The sequence below is a fragment of the Podarcis vaucheri genome (assembly GCF_965113315.1).
Source record: "Podarcis vaucheri genome assembly, chromosome: 2".
In the NCBI taxonomy this organism is placed as follows: Eukaryota; Metazoa; Chordata; class Lepidosauria; order Squamata; family Lacertidae; genus Podarcis; species Podarcis vaucheri.
The window spans coordinates 118,711,979-118,730,891 of NC_138760.1; the positions used below are offsets into that span (position 1 = coordinate 118,711,979).

At 46.2% G+C, this 18,913-nt stretch overlaps 3 protein-coding genes across 8 annotated transcripts in view; 2 read left to right on the forward strand and 1 right to left on the reverse strand.

Moving 5' to 3' along the window:
* LOC309525096 (macrophage mannose receptor 1-like) overlaps nt 1-18,913 on the forward strand; it is a 139,242-nt gene that overhangs the window by 90,489 nt on the left and 29,840 nt on the right. The window lies entirely within an intron of this gene.
* On the reverse strand, nt 438-12,672 carry CSNK2B (casein kinase 2 beta). Of its 4 annotated transcripts, none has more exons than XM_082210694.1 (8): nt 12,549-12,672; nt 10,931-11,027; nt 7,299-7,381; nt 6,397-6,499; nt 3,257-3,372; nt 2,891-2,966; nt 2,385-2,574; nt 438-814 (listed from the first exon to the last, which is right to left on the reverse strand). In XM_082210694.1, exons 2-8 carry the CDS (start codon nt 10,998-11,000, stop codon nt 724-726), a joined length of 729 nt encoding a protein of 242 aa, XP_082066820.1. In that variant the 5' UTR covers nt 11,001-11,027; nt 12,549-12,672; the 3' UTR covers nt 438-723. The 4 variants fall into 4 exon arrangements, with proteins under 4 accessions (XP_082066820.1, XP_082066821.1, XP_082066822.1 ...); XM_082210695.1 differs by having other exon boundaries at nt 12,436-12,569; XM_082210696.1 differs by lacking the exon at nt 12,549-12,672 and adding an exon at nt 12,432-12,537.
* Nucleotides 8,132-17,597, forward strand: GPANK1 (G-patch domain and ankyrin repeats 1). Of its 3 annotated transcripts, none has more exons than XM_082210472.1 (3): nt 8,132-8,263; nt 15,143-15,792; nt 16,613-17,597. In XM_082210472.1, the coding sequence occupies exons 2-3, from the start codon at nt 15,200-15,202 to the stop codon at nt 17,073-17,075; spliced, it is 1,056 nt and encodes a 351-aa protein (XP_082066598.1). In that variant the 5' UTR covers nt 8,132-8,263; nt 15,143-15,199; the 3' UTR covers nt 17,076-17,597. The 3 variants fall into 3 exon arrangements, with proteins under 3 accessions (XP_082066598.1, XP_082066599.1, XP_082066597.1); XM_082210473.1 differs by lacking the exon at nt 8,132-8,263 and adding an exon at nt 12,676-12,803; XM_082210471.1 differs by lacking the exon at nt 8,132-8,263 and adding an exon at nt 12,752-12,892.

The window sequence follows — 18,913 nt, forward strand, 5'->3', positions numbered from 1 at the left end:
GTTGCCCAAATTACTTCTGATATCCCCCCTTTTCAGTTAAACACAATGAATATTCCAAGCTCGGTGTAAATTCTAGCAAACCTCTCTAACCACAGTATTTCCCCAGCATGTGACTTTAAAAACATATGCAGTGATAATTAAGGGGTTGGCTCAAATGTCCTACCCACCTTAGCACTGAGTTATCACAGTGTATGTGTGTTGTCCACCACAGAAGTCAACATTGCACATATAATGTAGGAGGTGGGAGTCTATCATATTAATTCAGCATCTCCAACTTGTGATGCATTTTAAGTGTAATCAGATCCATGTTCCCCACCACTTTCTTCCCACTATCTATTATCTATTTTGTGAAAATTATATATCGCTTAATTGTAGAAAACCTTAAAGTAGTTTATGCAATCCTCCTGCCCAGAACGAAGACAAATCAAATTCTCATCTTTTACATTTTTAATGTATTTTATTTTTTAAAAAGAAAAAAAGCCCCACAAAATCATGACATTCAAGTTGGTTATTGAATTTTTCTGTCACAGTCTGTGTTTCTGGGAATTAACAGAAATTGTTTATTATTAATTTAAACCACACACCAGAAATGAGACTAAAAATCAGGCTGGAGAGTGACAAAGAATAATCTGCAGGGGACTTCATCAAAACAAAGTATGGGCAGCCCTGACTGGGGTAAAGGGAGTTATCAGGGAAGGACCCTGAGCACCTGGATGTAGAAGATCAACGAATAGTTTTGACTGGGCTCTTAAAATTGCTGGCGGCCTGAAGCTGCAGCTGGTAAGCCATAGGGTGGATCTTGAATCCGTAAAGTCTGAAATGGAAAAGTGAAGGGTTGAAATGGAAGATTCAGGGAAGAAAAGCTCAAACAGCTACCAGGTATTTCAGTAAAAGGTATGGATAAACTTTCATTAATTTTCAAACCCATTAGGAACACATCACTAAGAGGAGGACAGTGCCAGCCTTGGTGCCCCACACCCCATAACTGTAGTGCCCACTTGCTGCTTTCCCTCTCCAGTTGCTTCCCTGTGGCTCATCTCAGCCCACCACCCTGCCCACCCCATCACCCACAGCACTGCCTGCAAGGCTGTGTGTAGGGAGGTTATGGATGGGGTGGTGGTGGTTCCTCTTCAGCATCTCACTCCATCCCATCCAAGAACTGAGGTTCCGGCTTCTTCCTTCACCCTCTTTCTGTCTAGGGAGGAGTGGAAGGAGTTTGCCTTCCAAATGCAAGGGCTCGCCTGCCTCCTGTTTCCTTCCTTCTGGCTCTCTTCAGGAAGGAACACAGACACGTACCTGATTCTCATCACCCCCCCCCCAATAAAAATAATAATAAAAAGTAATAAAATTAAGCAAATGGTTTCTTTGTGGACTTCAGAGCACATCACAATTTGTGGGGGGAATTGGCGTGTGAGGGAGCGTTGTTAAGGGAATGTGAGAAGCTGGGATGACTTGCCCTGGATTGTCACTTCTCCGGATGAATTGCTTATTTATGGGGTGACTAGTCTCTCTTCTGAATAGGTTCTGACCTTGGGAGTACTTTTATTACTTCTCTTCTCCATGGGGAAGTAATGTATCTCCCCCCACCCCGGAAATATTGCGAGTATAAGGCTTCTCCTTATGGCTATCTGGATATTGGGGGGGGGGGGTTCCTCTCCAGCATCTCACTCTCCCACTTTCAGTCTCCACTCCACCTCATCCAGGAATCAGCACAAGGTTTGGCTGCTTCTTCCTTCCCACCTCTCTCTGTCCAGGTAGCAGTTGCCAGGACATCACCCCATTTGCTTCTACATGGTTCCATCCTTATTTCAGACATTGTGATATATCGGTATATTGCAATGTGTAGCTGGTGTTATATCATGATACTGAAAACCAGATACTGCCCAACCCTATTTCATATGCAAACTATTGGGAGGCAAGCAGCCCAGCCCAACCTGAACAGAGCTGGATACCACTTTTGAGCCAGCCTGCATCTCAGCCTTCTCAGTATCTCCATTCAAGTGATGGAATGGGTAGCAATAACCTGGGCAGGTCTGCTCTCAGGCTTTCTTTTGCCACCAAGGATACCTGAGGTTTCTACTTTGTGGTAGAAACCTTCAGCAAATCCTGTCTCCTTACTAGTAGGAGGATATTTTTGCCAGGAAGCTGGAATTTTCTTGGTGAAAGTATGTGTGGCTGTGGCTGCATGTGTGAGAGATGACCTCATGGCTGGGTATGGGTGGCCCTCAAGCAGGTTAGCTGGAAAGGGTAGCAAGCACCCAATGGAAGTAACAAGAGAAAATGTGGATTTGGTTGGCTGAATTTAAGCAGCAAGGAAGGATAAACCTGTGATCCCAATACTCTCCTGGAATATTTTCACCTGACATCTTTTGAAGCAGTCTTACCTGGGCACAAATTGGTTAGCAGGTCGTTTTGGCCGATACTCCGGGTGCACCATAAACAACATGTGGGGGAAGCCTGTCCCAAAATAGGCCCCATCTGTGTGATGGTGGCGGGAAGATTTGGGGGTGTAGACATCCATGCACTTAGGGCAGTAAAGTTTAACCATGGCCTCCCCTGGGATATCAGATAAGCCTAGGAGTGAAGAAGAAAGCAAAGTTCAAACAAAAGGTGGCTTTGGGGCTCAGACCCAACATCAAACCTAAGTGTTGGCAGTTCTAAGATGAGCAGTTTTCAAGCCTTTTAAACAGATAATTCAACAATAAAAATTCTGAAATAGCCTGTTTGCGCAAGTACCCACCCTCAAGTTTTGATCCTACCTGCAACCCTCCTGGATTCCCTCCAATTCAGTACATCTTTATTGCACTACTCAAGAACTCCGACATGCAATTCAACTTTAGACCCCTCCCATTAGCTCCTAAAAAACCTCTTCCCCAGTACACAAACTCACCAATGGGCAGCATGGGCTGGTTCTCACAATAAACTCGGGGGCAGTAACCAAAGTCTCCTTGCTGGTATTTCTCAAGCTAGAAAAAAGAAAGTGTTTGCAAAAGAAATTAGGACTTCCTCTCCACATTGTGGGAAGACAACTCCAAAGAAAGATTGGTTAGCTCAGGAGGTCATCAATAATAGCCTTTAAGGTGTTCCAAATCGGGTCTATCACTGGCCACTTAGGACAGCCAAGAGGATATTATAGTATAAGTTAAAGTGCCTTTCCCTTCTTGACTTCATTGCCTCTGATCTCAATGTGGCTATATCGGAGCATTAGCAAATAAGTTACAGGATGACCTGCTTATACAACAGCATAGACATTCACCATTTGGGCAATTCCACGGTTTGTGAGGATGTAGCGGGCATGGATGAGGCCGTAGAGCATTTCAGCTGCCTGTTCAATCAAGTCACTTTGGTTAGGGTTGTCCTCAAGCTCCTCATCTACAAGAGAACAGGAAAAAGTCAAGAGCTAATATAAGAAAAGTACAGGAGGGCCATAGAGACTCTGACAGAGAAGAATGAAGGTTCCTCTGTCATGTGCTCCAGTCCAGTGTTTCCCAACCTTTTTTGGGCAAAGGCACACTTGTTTGATGAAAAAAATCTCGAGGCACACCATCATTACAGCCCCGTGACGTCAGCGCGCAGCGTCACGCCGGGAGGGACGCACGAAAGTGTAAGTTTCAAATTTTTTTCCTCCCCCTTGCCGGGGAACCTCCAAGCTTTGGGGGTGGGGGGGGAGGAGGCAGCAAAGCGAGGCAGGAAGGAGAGCGCGGCTTGGCTGGGTGAGCTTTGGCAGGGGCAGGGAATGAGAGCCGCGAGGCGGGCGCTGCAGACGGAGTCACTGCCCGCCGAGCTCGCAGGCAGCCAGGCAGGCAGACGGCGAGAGCCCCGCGCTGGGCGGCCTCTCCTCGCCGCCCCGCCTTTCGCCGCCCGACTCGCCCGCCTCCCTCCAGGCAACATCTCGCGGCACACCAGGCAACATCTCGCGGCACACTAGTGTGCCGCGGAACAGTGGTTGAAAAACACTGCTCTAGTCCACTGCTGAAATAATTAATCATCATGATCCCACCACTCACCCTAAGGACCCAGGGCAGGTTACAACATTAAAACACAGTATTAAAAGCATTTTAAAACATCTTACAATCACAGAAATAAGGTGGGTCCAAAAATTATACACCTCAAGAGTCAAAAGCAAGGGTAGAAAGATGCATCATCTCATATGAACAGTTTCTAAGACCACATTATACCTCAATGCTAGCACTGCACATGTACAATTAGCACACCAAATTCTAGCTGTACAACTTATTGACAAAACATATTCACTATTTTTGCCAGATGTACAGAATAATTAAGGAGGGAAAGTATCAGAAGTCTTTATAGGTTTCTGATCTTGGCTTCTCTAATAAGACTATGGGTTGTATCTAACAAAGCAACTGCTTGCACAACTGAACTCTCCACTTCCTGCTCTAGCAGTTCCACCAAACCACACAGATTTGCGGGGGGGGGGAGTGGTTCTGTTGTGTAAATGGAAGCAGTTCTGCTCATGCAATGATTTTTCTGGGTTCAACCCAATGACATCTATGCCATTTATCAGATACATGAAATAGGCAACTTCATATGGAAAGACAGAATATAAATTAAATTTAAAAATATTTAATTAAGAACACATAATCAGGATTTCCAAAATGTATGGTTTCCAAGGCAAGCTGCTCCACAGAACTGGCCCGATAATTTAAAGGTAAAGGTAAAGGTACCCCTGCCCGAACGGGCCAGTCTTGACAGACTCTGGGGTTTGTGCGCCCATCTCACATCTATTGGCCGGGGGCCAGCGCTGTCCGGAGACACTTCCGGGTCACGTGGCCAGCGTGACAAAGCTGCATCTGGCGAGCCAGCGCAGCACACGGAACGCCGTTTACCTTCCCGCTGGTAAGCGGTACCTATTTATCTACTTGCACCCGGGGGTGCTTTCGAACTGCTAGGTTGGCAGGTGCTGGGACCGAACGACGGGAGCGCACCCCGCCGCGGGGATTCGAACTGCCGACCTTTCGATCGGCAAGCCCTAGGCGCTGAGGCTTTAACCCACAGCGCCACGATAATTTACATCCTTGCAAATACTTAACCTCTGCTTTTAATGAAGTCTCAGAAACTTCAATTCCAATTCCCCATGTGCACTAATGTTAGAGTAGAAAATCAGAGGAGGATTTTGACATTCTGAGCAGTATGCACAATTTTGTTTTAGCAGAATACAAAAAAATATTTTTAGGGTAGTATTTCACTAGCCCTCTCTTGGTTTGTTTGCCATTTTTCAACAGGAAGTTGTCTCAAATTAATAATCTCACAGACAGACAGGCTTTCAGAGATCTGTGCTTTATGTAGATAAATAATAATAATAACAATAATAATAATAACAATAATAATAATAATAATAATAATAATAATAATAATAATAATAATATTTTTTTATTTATACCCCGCCCTTCCCAGTTTAAAAACTGGGCTCAGGGCAGCTAACAGCAAATATAAAACATTGTTTAAATATGACTTAAAAACAGCATAAAGCAACATAAAATACAGCATCAATATAAATAAAATTCAAAAATTCAGGGGTCATGGGGGGGGGGAACGACCCAGTCAGTAGACATCAAATGATCACCAGGGCTAACTGCCCAAGTTGGTCCTACTAGGGCCAGCAAGGAGACCAGGGAAGAATTTAAATGTGGGGTTCCAGAAACGGTTTCTTCATAGAAGAGGAAAGGGAAAAGGGAATAGAGGATCAGGTTAATTCAAACTGAAGGCCAGGTGGAATAGCTCTGTCTTACAGGCCCTGCGGAAGGAGATCAAGTCCTGCAGGATAAACAGAAGCACCTTGCCACTAATAATAATAATCTTGTACCCATGCTATACGGGACGCGGGTGGCGCTGTGGTCTAAAGCTTCAGCGCCTAGGGCTTGCCGATCGAAAGGTCGGCGGTTCGAATCCCCGCGGCGGGGTGCGCTCCCGCTGCTCGGTCCCAGCGCCTGCCCACCTAGCAGTTCGAAAGCACCCCCGGGGGCAAGTAGATAAATAGGTACCGCTTACCAGCGGGAAGGTAAACGGCGTTCCGTGTGCGGCTCTGGCTCGCCAGAGCAGCGTTGTCACGCTGGCCACGTGACCCGGAAGTGTCCCCGGACAGCGCTGGCCCCCGGCCAATAGATGTGAGATGGGCGCACAAACCCCAGAGTCTGTCAAGACTGGCCCGTTCGGGCAGGGGTACCTTTACCTTTACCTTTACCCATGCTATGTAAATTCTTATTACACACCAAAATGAAACTTGAAGTCTAGTCATTCCAAAATATGCAAGATGCTTTAGGGTAGCAGTGTGCCCTCATTAGGATAACCCTGTGACCACTGACCACATTTACTCTTAGTCCCAAATGTCAGGTGGTCTGAGATGTAATCAGTAAAAAAAAAAGAACCATCTCTCACCTGGTTCCAAATCAAGGATCATATCCAACGCCTGGCGATAGTGAGGAACTTGCTCATTGAGGCCAGTCAGGTTGAACTTGTCTTGGATGTAATCTTCATCTACCTAGAATAGAAATAAAAAATACTCAAACTGAAGATCAGCCAAATAAACTATTGTCTCTACCAAGTGACCTATTCTGACTTCTCTGTTCACTGCCAAGACCCTTCCTACTACAGAGTTAGGATATTTTTTTGTAAGGGGGGGGGGGAATCATGCCATTTTGCTCCCAGCCCCTCTTACTAAAACTACATGCAAACGTTGTTGTTTAATTGTTTAGTTGTGTCTGACTCTTCGTGACCCCATGGACCAGAGCACGCCAGGCACTCCTGTCTTCCTCTGCCTACTGAAGTTTGGTCAAACTCATGCTGGTAGCTTCTAGAACATTGTCCAACCATCTCGTCCTCTGTCGTCCCCTTCTCCTTGTGCCCTCCATCTTTCCCAACATCAGGGTCTTTTCCAGGGAGTCTTCTCTTCTCATGAGGTGGCCAAAGTATTGGAGCCTCAGCTTCAGGATCTGTCCTTCCAGTGAGCACTCAGGGCTGATTTCCTTAAGAATGGAGAGGTTTGATCTTCTTGCAGTCCATGGGACTCTCAAGAGTCTCCTCCAGCACCATAATTCAAAAGCATCAATTCTTTGGCGATCAGCCTTCTTTATGGTCCAGCTCTCACTTCCATACATCACTACTAGGAAAACCATAGCTTTAACATGCAAACATACTGAGGTCTTAATCCCAACTCACCTCACAAAAGAATTCATTGCCACGCATGGAGAACGGTGGTGGCAGCATCCCAACTCCTAGCTCCCAGCCCCTCTCTCACAAAATACACAGACACATTTGCTGAGGCCTTCATCCCAACTCACCTCACAGAAGAACTCATTGCCACGCAAGCCACAGAACCAGGAAATCCAGGACACTTCCTCAGAGCTACTCATCTTCCCGTCCTCTGTAGAAAAAAAAGGTGCATTAACAGCCACATTTGCCCAACCACTAACACACCTTCTCTTCCAGTTTCACCAGGAAACAGCTCCTTTATAAAAACACTTCTTATGCAAAGCACTTCAGTGGGTATAGAGAGTTTCAGCGCACCCTGTTCCAAGTCAGAGAACACACCCTTTCATTTCAGTGACTGCAGACCGGTATTAGAGGAGAAGCCAACGTGTTCCCTTCTACTTGAACGGCATCTCTCTCTCTCTCTGTTAGAACTAGGAAAAAATCCCTTTGCAGACTAGTTTAACCTCTACCCATGCCCTGCCCTTCTGCACAGAATTGTGAGAACGACACAACTCTTCCTCCCCTTGCTTTCTTGTTTTCTTTCTTTTTTTGCCTATGGCAGGCTCCCGAACGCCCTCCCTTAATCTTGAGGCCGTCTCCGTTGCCTAAAATTCCTCCCCTCTACTTTCTGCAGAGTAACCCCCTAAATCTATGCCTCAATAACTCACCTCAGGGGGCTCAATTGCCTCAAGGAGAGGAACACGGGGTGCGAACAAGCTTTGGACCGCTAAGGCCTCTGCCAGTTTCCACCGCGCACGCGCCACTCTCACTGATGAAAGAGCATCACGGGACAGTAGTACTTCAGAATAAGGCTGGAGTTAGCAAACAAGATAGAGGAAACTACAAGTCCTAGAGTGCAGCCGCGAAGGAAATGGCAAGCACGTTCTGGGCCGCGGAGCACACTGGGATTTGTGGTTCAAAAGCCCTTTAAGCCGCTGCGCTTTGAGAAGAACGGGTGTAGGTGGAGTGGTCCCAGACGATCAATGAGAGGCGTCTAGGTAGAAAGGATGTAAAGTTTGCCTATGCCGCGCTAACCTATAACGAACGCATTATGGTAAATATGGTCAAATACTATTTCAATTTAAAAGGAGACAGGAGTAGGAGAGTTCCTAAAGAATTGTCATGAGCGCTTGAGACGGAAGCCTCCTTGGTCAGATAAACTTGCCATAACTGAAATAGCAGCCCGAAGCTCCGAGAAACTTGATTTGTACGGGAAAGACGGCTCATGGATCCCCTACCACGAGCTAGGTACCGATTCAGAATTGAAGCGGTAGTTGCAGCTTTCCCTTACAAAGCGAGGAAAAAGAGGGCGGCTATCAGGTGACTTCCTGCGACGTCAGCCCGATGCAAATCCTCACCGCCGCTCATATTTGCCCCGATTGAAAAGCAGGCGGGCATAGCCTGGGGAATGGTTTCTCGGACGGTGGGGTGGAGATAGCGAGCAGATGAAAACATATATTATAACCCCATGGGAGGAGGAGGAAGCAAAGCAAAGTGGGTCTGGTCCTATCTGAAGGCAGCGCATATTTTAAATACATATTAAATATGCGGAAGAGAGCAAGTGCGTCCACCGAGCGAGAGGGAAAAGTGGGAGGCGCAGAAAAAGCAGGATTGTGGGGCCAAGCATTAGCTGTTATTTTTATGAAGCGCTCAGATTACTGGAATGCAGTCCTCGAAGGAAGGACTGAGTAAAAGCTAATTATAGAAAAGGAAGGAGGGAAAAGAAAATAAGCCAGCTGCTTTCTTAATACATAATAGGCGCTGTTAGGTATGTCCCTCCCTAAAAAGAACCAAGAAAGTCCTCTATGTGCCTCCATTAGACAGCAAAGACGTTTTAATCCCTCACCCCCTCCGTTATAAGTCTTTGAAGAATATTTTTTTCCTTTCCAAATCTTACAATTTAGGATCTGAATCGCCCAATTTGGTCTTCTCTCTTGAGCATTTTTTAAAATTTTATTTTATTTATACCCCTGCCTGGGTTTCCCTAGCCACTCTGGGTGGCTCCCAACAAGAATATTAAAAACACAATAAAACATCAGACACTAAAAACTTCAGATTTTAACCATCCTCATGAGGTTTTGGTCATCAGCATACAAATGGGATCTACTCTTCCCGGTCTCCCACTTGTGGTACCTCCTCATTTGCTTGCAATGACATCATCATTCATTAATGCATATTTAGCAGGAGACAAGAGTTTGAAGAGAGACCAGAAAGTGATGCATACATTGACCGTAGTGACAGAGCACCCATACACTGCACCCACTGTCGCCTTGTGGAGAGATGGGGAGTGGGTGCACTTATGAGGCCAATCCACAACCTCCCTAGAATCCAGTGGTGGCTTGTGGAACCTAGACCGAATCCAGCACCTAGGAGGTGATGTGGGTGGTGCCCAGGTCCCCATCCGCCTCCTCTGTGAGTAATTTTGTCTACTACTAAGTCAGCCACTCTGTGGCTTGTTTCCCTGTTTAGTTAAGGGAAGAATTTGGTGCAACTTACTCTCCAGTAAGTGGGCAGAGAATTTCAGGCAGCATATATCATTCACCAAAAGAAAATTATACCAATTACCCCAGTATGTACAGTGAGCATCGTGGCTGCATGAGGTTTTGAATCCAGGCTCTAGCCCAACAGTCTTAGTACTGACTTTGTAGATTTCAGTACTTTAAGTTACAATACAATATAAATTGCCATTGTATACTAACTATGCTTCAATTTCTTGAAGCTCTTCCAATAATTTATGGCATAGATTAGAAGTGGCACATGAAGGGGCAATGGCAGAGGCACTGGGATGAGGTGGAAGGAAGGTTGGGGGAACTTTGGTGATTGCAGCAACTTGCAGGTGTGGGCCCTCCTGCTGGCAAGATGGGGCAATTGCAGTAAAGTGCTTGCTTCTTTCTGTACTGTATATGTTATCATTTACTTTACAGTGCAATCTCTAAAACAGGTTTCCTTGTATTTAGTCCCATGGAGTACAATGGGACTTACTCCCAGGTAAATGCGTATAGGTTTGCAGCCCTAATGCAGGATTTATCAGCAGGTCCAGACCAACTGAAAAATCCTGATGGGTTTGCTGATGTCTTTTAATGTACATTTTAAAATACTCACTAAATAAGTGCAGGACGGACTTTAGGCTTGTGAGTTTGGGATCAAGCTTGTGATTTACTAGGAACCCAAGAGTCACCAAGTGTAGCCATTCTTTTAAGCAGCTTGGCTTGTTGCAGCACCATCCTCAAATGTTTTCATATATAAATACTTAATACATTTAGAGCTGCAGTTATATAGCTACGTCTAGGAGCAAGTTCTATTGAACCCTATAGGGATGACATCAGAGAAGACATGTATAGGATTGTGCTGGCACTTCCCACTCAAAATTTAAATTAAGTTAAAGAAAACTGTTTAGCTTAGCTTGCAATTTCAACATAAGCCTCCAAAATTCTCTTCAACTGGAAGTGACGGGGCCAAATCACTTCTATGAGGCCAGTGCTTGAATTGGGGGATGGGAGAGTTGGGGGGGGGGTTACCAATGAAATTCACAAATCACATCTCCTGACATCCTCCCTCACAACTTTAGTCATATCACTCCCATAATTTTCTAAAAATTGTAGCTAAAGGGGCAGTCACAAAAGGAAAGTGGGTGACCCCCCTATAATTCACAGACTACATGAAGAGCAACTAGATTCATTTCCCACTATCCAGTGCAGGCCTCCCATCCACAGTAAGTTACCATCCCTGATGCTGGTGCTGCTTCGCCGACTCATTCTGTCTGCAGTGCCCGCTCTCAACATGGCTGTCATTTTAGGTTTTCTCTTAATTAGCCATGCCTGTTCAATGGATATAAATATATAAAGATCAGCATTTATTTTATATAGAAATATATTTTTCTACCTCACTCTACAGCAAAAATGGTTGCCAGTTCAGCTACTTCTCCCATGTTTACAATATAAAAGGCAGGTACAAAAGGGGGGAAAAGGGGAAAAGGGGAAAGGGAGGAGGACAAGTAACTTTAGCCAATTGTTCAAGTTATATGATAGTACTTATAATAACCAACTGAAGTGGAAATTTGGATTTTCCAAGGACAAACTTTCCTTTCCCCTTCTGAACCACTTGGCAAGATAACTGGCATAGTAACAATTGAGCCTAAACCAAATGACTAATACTTAGGTCACTTGGGAAGTTCTGTTCCGACCAGTGCCTTCATCAGTCACCACAGCCTTTTTACAAAAAACTTATGTAACCGGAATTTTTCTCTTATGGTTAGCTGTCTTGAGTTCCTGTAATTGTGCAGAAAGTGGGGGTGTCAGTCAATGTTTTATATAAATAATTGTTGAATTCTACCACCTTACCCTTCTTTAATTAATAGTTAATATCACTGTAACATGTTTGATAATTTTCATTCATTTTCAGTTCAACATTTGTCTGAATTCAGTTTTAAATTTTACTTTTACCACGTCTGCCTAAATCTTGATTACTGAAATGGTCTGTTGGATGATTTTTAAGAGTTTTTTTTTTTTTAAGTACAATCCTGCACCCATCCACACCCAAATATGGATGACATGGGGAACTGGATGGCATGTAGCCACCTCTCTGCCAGCCTTTATTAGTGAGGAGGATGAACACTGGTTGGAAGGTGGCTTGCCATAGCCGAGACTCTTGTTTTGTCCATTTTGGTGGGAAACTGTTGCTGGTAGTTTTAGGCTGAGGCAATTATGACTCTGGATCCAAAGCCGCAGAGATCACCCCCAGCTTCACCAGCCTGGCATCCACACGCACAGCAAATAATAATAAATGCCACCCCACCTTCTGCAGGGGTTGGGATGTGTCGAAGTATTTGCTGTCTTGCTCTGATACTTCCCGTTTGGATTGCTGTTCATTTGTTGCAAGGAACTTTGATGTTCTTTACCTGCTACAAACTCACTTTAAGGGTGATAACACTAGAAAAGGGTGTATATAGATCAGCCTCAATTGGGTTTATTTGCGTATCACCCCCTTTCTGGCAAAGTGGGTTTGCGACAGATACAGAACCTGACTAAGACTGCAATCCAAATTCCTGTTTCCTGGATTCAAAATCCTTTGAGTTCAGCAGGAATTATTTCTGAACAGACTAGGTTAGGGCCACACCGTAAAATTAAGTTATGAGCAACTAATTCCCGCCCACCCCTCTCCACTCACTCAACACAGGGTGAGGGCAAAAGGGCAAATTCTTGTTGAAAAATGAAATGTAAAACCAACACATTCGCAAGTCGCTTGGGAAAGCTGTTTTCTCACAAGTCTAGTGGGGCATGGTGCCTATTTTTTAATTTTCATTAATATGGTCCCTTTTCTTTAAAAAAAAAAAAGCTTACTCTCCAGAAAAAGCAGGAGCTATGAGGGATGAGTGAGCCTGCAATATGCAAATTGCGTTAACCGTTAACTGCCGAGGCGCGAAAACGCTTGGCACGTGACTGCGCCTCGCGCCGGAAAAGGCGGGAAAGCGCGCAAGGCAGCAGTCCGCGAGAACAACCGCCGCCGCCGCCGCCCCCTCCTAGGAGCAGACGGCGCATGCGTCTCCATTGCGACGGCGGGGCGCTTCGTAGGACACCCTACTGCGCAGGCGTCAGGTACAGGGAAGGCGGCTTTAACCCTGCGTAAACAGGCAACTTTGTATCCGCTCGCCAGCTGCTGCTAAACAGACCCAGCTTTCTCCAAGGTATATGCTTCTACGCCTGCGCGCCTTACCCCACCGTCCCCGGCGTCCCAGCTTGGCACATGCGCGTTACAAGCCTTTGCTAAGAACTCTGTGAGCGGCGCCATAGAGGTTGTTTTGGAAAGGGTAGAGTGACTCGCCGCCTGAACTTCCGGTGCCCCTTCGGCAAAGGAGAACTGGGTGAGTGTTTTCCGGGTGGCAAGGAAGGACCCAGGTCGGTAGAGCTTGTGTTGGGCTTCCCAGAAGCTGGGGGGGGGGGAGAGAAGCCCCCCACCCCGCACCCCCATTCCTGCTTCGGGGGTGGAGGGAGACCTAGGCTTGATTTCCTTCGCCCAGGGATCTGGGTGAAGCTCTGGAGAAGGCCCGACGTTCACACACCCCCTCGCATCTCTAGGTTATAAAAGTACACATTTTTATGTGTACATTTAAATGCACACACCACATACATTCAAAGCAAACACACACAAAAAAAAATCCTGGGAACTCTATATCTTAAGGGTGCTGGGAATTGTAGTTCAGTGAGGTGTGAACTATAGTTCCCAGGGTGGGAAGGTGCTCAGTGTATATCAAGGGTCAGCAGACTTTTTCAGCAAGGGGCCAGTCCACTGTCCCTCAGACCTTGTGGGGGGCCGGACTATATTTGGAGGGGGGGAAATGAACGAATTCCTATGCCCCACAAATAATCCAGAGATGCATTTTAAGTAAAAGGACACATTCTACTCACATAAAAACACGCTGATTCCCAGACCATCCGCAGGCTGGATTTAGAAGGTAATTGGGCCAGATCCGGCCCCTAGGCCTTAGTTTGCCTACTGTGTATATACATAGCCAAGGATTAGGTTGGAGGTGAGGGAGCGGCCTGAGATCCTCAAGAGATTCTGCCACCCAGGTCCCTGTTTTCCGGTTCCTGCCACCCTTCCTACTTCTCTGGGCCTGACTGTCTTATTTCTGGCAAGTCTTTCCCAAAGTTGGTTTCATTTCTTCGGCGCTTCCTCCCAAATGCTGAATGCGGAATGGCAGGCTCTCCTTCTTCCTCAATGGCTTTGAAGCAGAGGTTGGAGGCCCATCTGTCACGGACGCTTCTGCTGAGATTCCAACACCGCAGGGGGGTTGGACTAGATGACCCTGGGGGATCCCCTTCCAACTCTGCAATTCTCTTATTCTCTCCAACCTGCTTCTGCAAGTTTTCTCAGGTGGCCTCTCAAGCAGGGCTTCCGTTGCTGATCTGTAACACTAAGGATACCTGGTTGAACAACAAAGAACACAGTATCTGATGTAGTGTTCAGCATCATGAGAATCTTCGTGGGGGTTTTAAAAAATCCGTTTCTAGCCATTATTCTTATGAAAACAGGCTTAAAATGATGTGGGTGGTTGCCAGCTTAGAAGTTAGAGTAGTCTTAAGCAGGATTTCAAGTAGCTGGAGAGCAGATCCATCGTTGTTCTTCCTGACTCTTTGTATTTCCTAGACATGCCTAACAAAATAAGCAATTTCATGCAAATTTGATTTGAGATATTGGCCTGGTTTGGATAACTGTTTGAAGCCCCATAAACCATGGTTTGTGAAACCATAAAAGAGTGTATGGGCCAAAGCACCCTCTGCTCATTCCACTTCTATTTGTCTTCTATTGCATATTGTCTTTAACATGAACTGAGAGCTCTGGTTTGATATAAGGCACAACAGGTGAAGCGAGGAACCCTCAGCCCAAGCACTCATTCACAGCTTCATAAACCATGGTTTATGAAACAATGGAACAGTTGTCCAAACCATGCCATTGTATTACAGAACTGAGCTTTTATTAAAGTTTGGCTTTCTAGCACAGAATACAAGATGTACTTATTCAACAACAACAAAAACCTGATTTTTAAAAAAAGAGAGGTGAAATCTTATGATTTTCTACAGATAAACAACTGGAGAAAGTATTTATATTTTATTTTATTTTTCGTAACTTATTTTGGTTTTGCCAGTCACAGAAAGGGGCAAGGAAATATGCAGAGCACTGAAGACCCCCTGCACCCAGCCACTGGAAATCTTGCTCTGCCATATTTCTCTGGCTTCAGTCATTCCAGCGACCATTTGTGTGCATGCTTTAAAGCATGTCTTCACAAGCCAAATGCACTAGAAATTTCACTTTTCAGAAACATGGATTCTTAGGTAGTTGCTGCGAAATCACTGCACCCATTCAGCCTTTATTACTTAGCAAAAAAAAATGGGTCTTGGTGTAACACGTAATTCTCTGAATCTTCTTTCAACAGTCTGCAAAGTTCCAGGTTGCAGTTTTGGCTTTATAACCAGAGCCACCCTCTTCCAGCATGAACCACGGTCCTCAGCTGATTGCTTTTACTCGTGCCCAGGAGGAATCAGATCTCTGGAGAGATGGGCATGTCCAGAAAAAAAGCTGCAGAGGCTCCCGTCTTGCTGGCCAGGAGGAAGGGAAAACAGCGGGTGAGGCAGCTCGCAGCTTCTATGAGAGCCTTTTGGAAGCTCCAGCTAATCCTGCGAGACCCTCACATAGGAAGCGAAAGGCGCCTTGCATACGCCACCGACCTGCGCAAGAGCTTCAGCCCGTCCAGAACCACCTGGGACCGACAAGTAGCCGCACAGGGAACAAGTTCCTGAAAGCCGCCCAGGATGGCGACTTGAAATCTCTGCGGACGCTGGCGGAGAAGGAAGGGTGTGATGTGAACTATAGAGACGATTATTACTGGACAGCGATTATGTGTGCAGCTTACGCTGGACGGGTGGAGGCTGTGAGATATCTCCTGAGCCGCGGCGCTGCCTGGGTAGGGGTCTGTGAGTCCCAAGGCCGGGATGCTATGGATTTGGCTGAGGAGGCAGGACACCAGGATGTGGTGGACGCCCTACGGGAGAGTGAAAGGCCACAGGTGAAGGAGGAACCCTCCAGGTGAGCTTTCTTGTTCCTGAGAATTCAGCTAGGGCTCCTTTGGGAGGAAGAGCAGGATATAAATGTAATAAACTAAATATCCAGTTATTGTTTGGAGAAGAAAGCCTCTGAATGGGTTTGCTTTTAAATGCTGCTTTGAACTATTCTAGAAACCCAGGGATACCTGCCAATAAAACTGCCACAGTTTTAAGAGATTCCCATCCACTTAAGACACTTCAACTGACCATCAGTTGTGAACATGGAAAGATCTCCCAGAGCAGCAGTAGTCAATATGTGGCTGGACTACCAACTTCCAGTATCCTTATCCAGTGGTTCTTGATGGCTGGGGCTGATGGGAGTTAGAGTCCAAAAGCATCTGCAGGGACACCATATTGGCTACTCCTGCTATAGAGACTGTTCCCTGCCACAAACCGTTCACCCCCCTTCCTAGCATATCCAGGCCTTATATCCTTCTTCCCATATCTAGGCCCCAAATCACTAGAAGAGCTTGGTTGGAACCAACCCTCTTGACTTTGGTTTGCATTTGTGTTGTTTTAAAACTTCTCTCAATTGGTGTTTTAAAATGTTCTTATTGTTTTTCTGTATGCTTGTAAATGTGGGAAAGAGGTTTCATAAATGATGATGATGATGATGATATCTTCATCCAGGCAGCACAGACACAGTGGGTAGGCATTCACTTTTTCCCCTTTCTTTCTCAAGAGAAGTCTGTATTTGTGTTTCTTCCTCACTGTTCCCTGTAAGATGCTCTTTGAGGACTACAGTCACAGTTTGTGTGAATGCGGCTTGCCTTTCTCCGGTGTAATTTTCCTTTGTTCTCCAGTCCGCAGCCACCAGCCGAGAGGAACTACTGTGCCGTGTGCCGGACGCACTACAGCGAGGACACGGTGGCGTTGCACGAGCGCTCCACTGCTCACCTCTTCAACCGGCGCGACCCACTGCCCCCCACACGCTACCACATCCCAGAGAACAACGTGGGCTTCCGGCTGATGGTCAAGGGAGGTTGGGATCAGGAAGCTGGCTTGGGGCCTGAGGGCACTGGCCGCAAATTCCCGATCCAGACTGTCCTCAAGCGAGATCAGAAAGGCCTGGGCTTCTGCCGTGACCTCAGACCCAAAGTCACCCACTTTGACGCTAATGACTCCAGTGCAGTGGAGAGGCCCGTAGAGCGGAGGCCCAGGAAGGAAAGAGCAGCGACGGTGGGGAAACGAGAAGCTCGCCGCAGAGAGGCCAAGGCCCAAGCTTGGGAACGCAACCTCCGTACTTACATGAACCTTGATATTTGAGCTCTTATTGGTTAGAGGAGCTGTCTGCATAACCACTCGTTCTCCTTCTGGCCTAGTCGGAGAGACAGGGCAATGTTGTAAAGGGGAAAGGTCTGCTGAAGGAAGGTACAAGGAGCTGCTGGCAGCTGGTAGGCAGTAGCCAAAGTGGGTAACCCAGAAAAATAAACGTGGAGTTTCCCATGTGTTGCACTAGGCCATAACACTCTCAGGCATCCTTGGACCACCCAGGTAAACAGGCCCAAAGGTCAGAAAAGGCTCTTGGCTTCCTTTCAGGATCCCCAAGGGAGGCAAAAGATGAAAATCTCTCTCTTTTTCCTCCTTTCCCCAGAGATCTGTTAGCAAACAAAATGTTAGCTTTCGCTCTGCACAGTCGTCGGTGTTCATTGGGCAGGGCTATGTGTACTCTTATGCTGGGAAGAAAAATAGAATTATTTGCCAACAGTGCTCCAGAACTTGCCTCACGAAAGAGCTGAGTGATGTAGCTTATAGAAACTATTCAAATTAAATTACCTTATGCAGAAATGTTTGTCATTTTGCATGCATTATTCTCCGTGACGGACATTGAGCTATGAAGGGCATGGAAGCCCCAGTCCCTGGGCATCTAACCCATTCCTGCCCCCAAGCCCTCTTAGGTCCCAGAGGGTATTTCTCATGCGTTTTCAGTATATATCATAGAGTTGGAAGGAACCCAAGGGTCATCTAGTCCAACCCCCTGCAATGCAGGAATCCCAGCTGAAAGATCCATGACAGATATTACAGCCATAAGGGGACTTGACTTTTAAAAGATTTTCCTCAGGAAGCTGGATCCTGCACGGTAACTTTTTCATTGACTCCATGGGGTCTCTATGTATTGTCTTGTCCAGGGGAAGTCCCCCCGGGCTACTCAAGACATGGCAATACTTGTGGTGGCTGAGTTCTTGGGTGAAGAGAGTTGTGCTTTTCCAGTTCCCTTGCACATAATTTGAAGGTGTGCTGCAATTTGATCCTGTACCGACAAATGGGGCAAGCTCCATGTCAGTCAAAAGCAACTTGTCTTTTGCAACTCTTGCTGTGCGCTCTCTCTCTCTCTCTCTCTCTGTGTGTGTGTGTGTGTGTGTGTGTCCCCATCCGTCTCCTGGCTGCCCTTCCCCTGAGAGCTACACCCTGGATACCTGTTAGCCTTCCCCTAGCTACAAAAACATGGAAAACAAATAAGTATGTACTGGAGACAAAACAGCAAAATAACAGGTTGAACAGCTGCTCGGGTCATGACTCATTCAGCACTTGCTCAGTGCACCAGGAGGAGAAAGATCTGAGCTCCAACCTCTGAGTGGTGAGTTATTGAGCCTCCCAACATACCTCCACACAAAGTAGGACTATAGCAAGGAGGCAGGACTGGCAGCCCAGATTGGTGCAGTATGTGTGAATGAATGAATGAATGAATGAATGAATGAATGAATGAATGATAAGCCTAAGGAGGCAGGAGGGAAAGGATGGAAGAAGATGGGCATTTTCTTTTGTCCATGATAGGTGAGATGGTATTAGATGAAGGAGATATGTAATCAAAAACATGGGATCCAATAAATGATGATCTTGTTACGATATAGAAGCAATGCGGCCGCGAGCTGCTAGCTTGAAAGCAAAACATAATGGGAATGTTGGGACTGTTCCGTGGGAAACAAAGGGACAGTCTATTCACAGTGTGAAGCACCGGAATTAGCTCAGAGTGTAATATGAGCTGTACAGGAAGTACAGGAGGAGTTTGTCTCTCGGCTGTTGGAGTTTGAAGAGAGCAGACGTGTTTTCTGTAACACTGCAAAGACAGAAATAAAGGCATGTAAATACGTTTCTGCCTATCT

What these genes read in the sequence shown, in the direction of transcription:
- GPANK1 (XM_082210472.1), top strand. Translation starts at nt 15,200, where the DNA reads ATGAACCACGGTCCTCAGCTGATTGCTTTTACTCGTGCCCAGGAGGAA. An exon ending in GTGAAGGAGGAACCCTCCAG is followed by an intron (nt 15,793 to 16,612) that starts GTGAGCTTTCTT and finishes TTTGTTCTCCAG; the next exon opens with TCCGCAGCCACCAGCCGAGA.
- CSNK2B (XM_082210694.1), bottom strand. Translation starts at nt 11,000, where the DNA reads ATGACAGCCATGTTGAGAGCGGGCACTGCAGACAGAATGAGTCGGCGA. An exon ending in GATCCTTGATTTGGAACCAG is followed by an intron (nt 3,373 to 6,396) that starts GTGAGAGATGGT and finishes GTTCTCTTGTAG; the next exon opens with ATGAGGAGCTTGAGGACAAC. An exon ending in CCAGCCCATGCTGCCCATTG is followed by an intron (nt 2,575 to 2,890) that starts GTGAGTTTGTGT and finishes CTTCACTCCTAG; the next exon opens with GCTTATCTGATATCCCAGGG.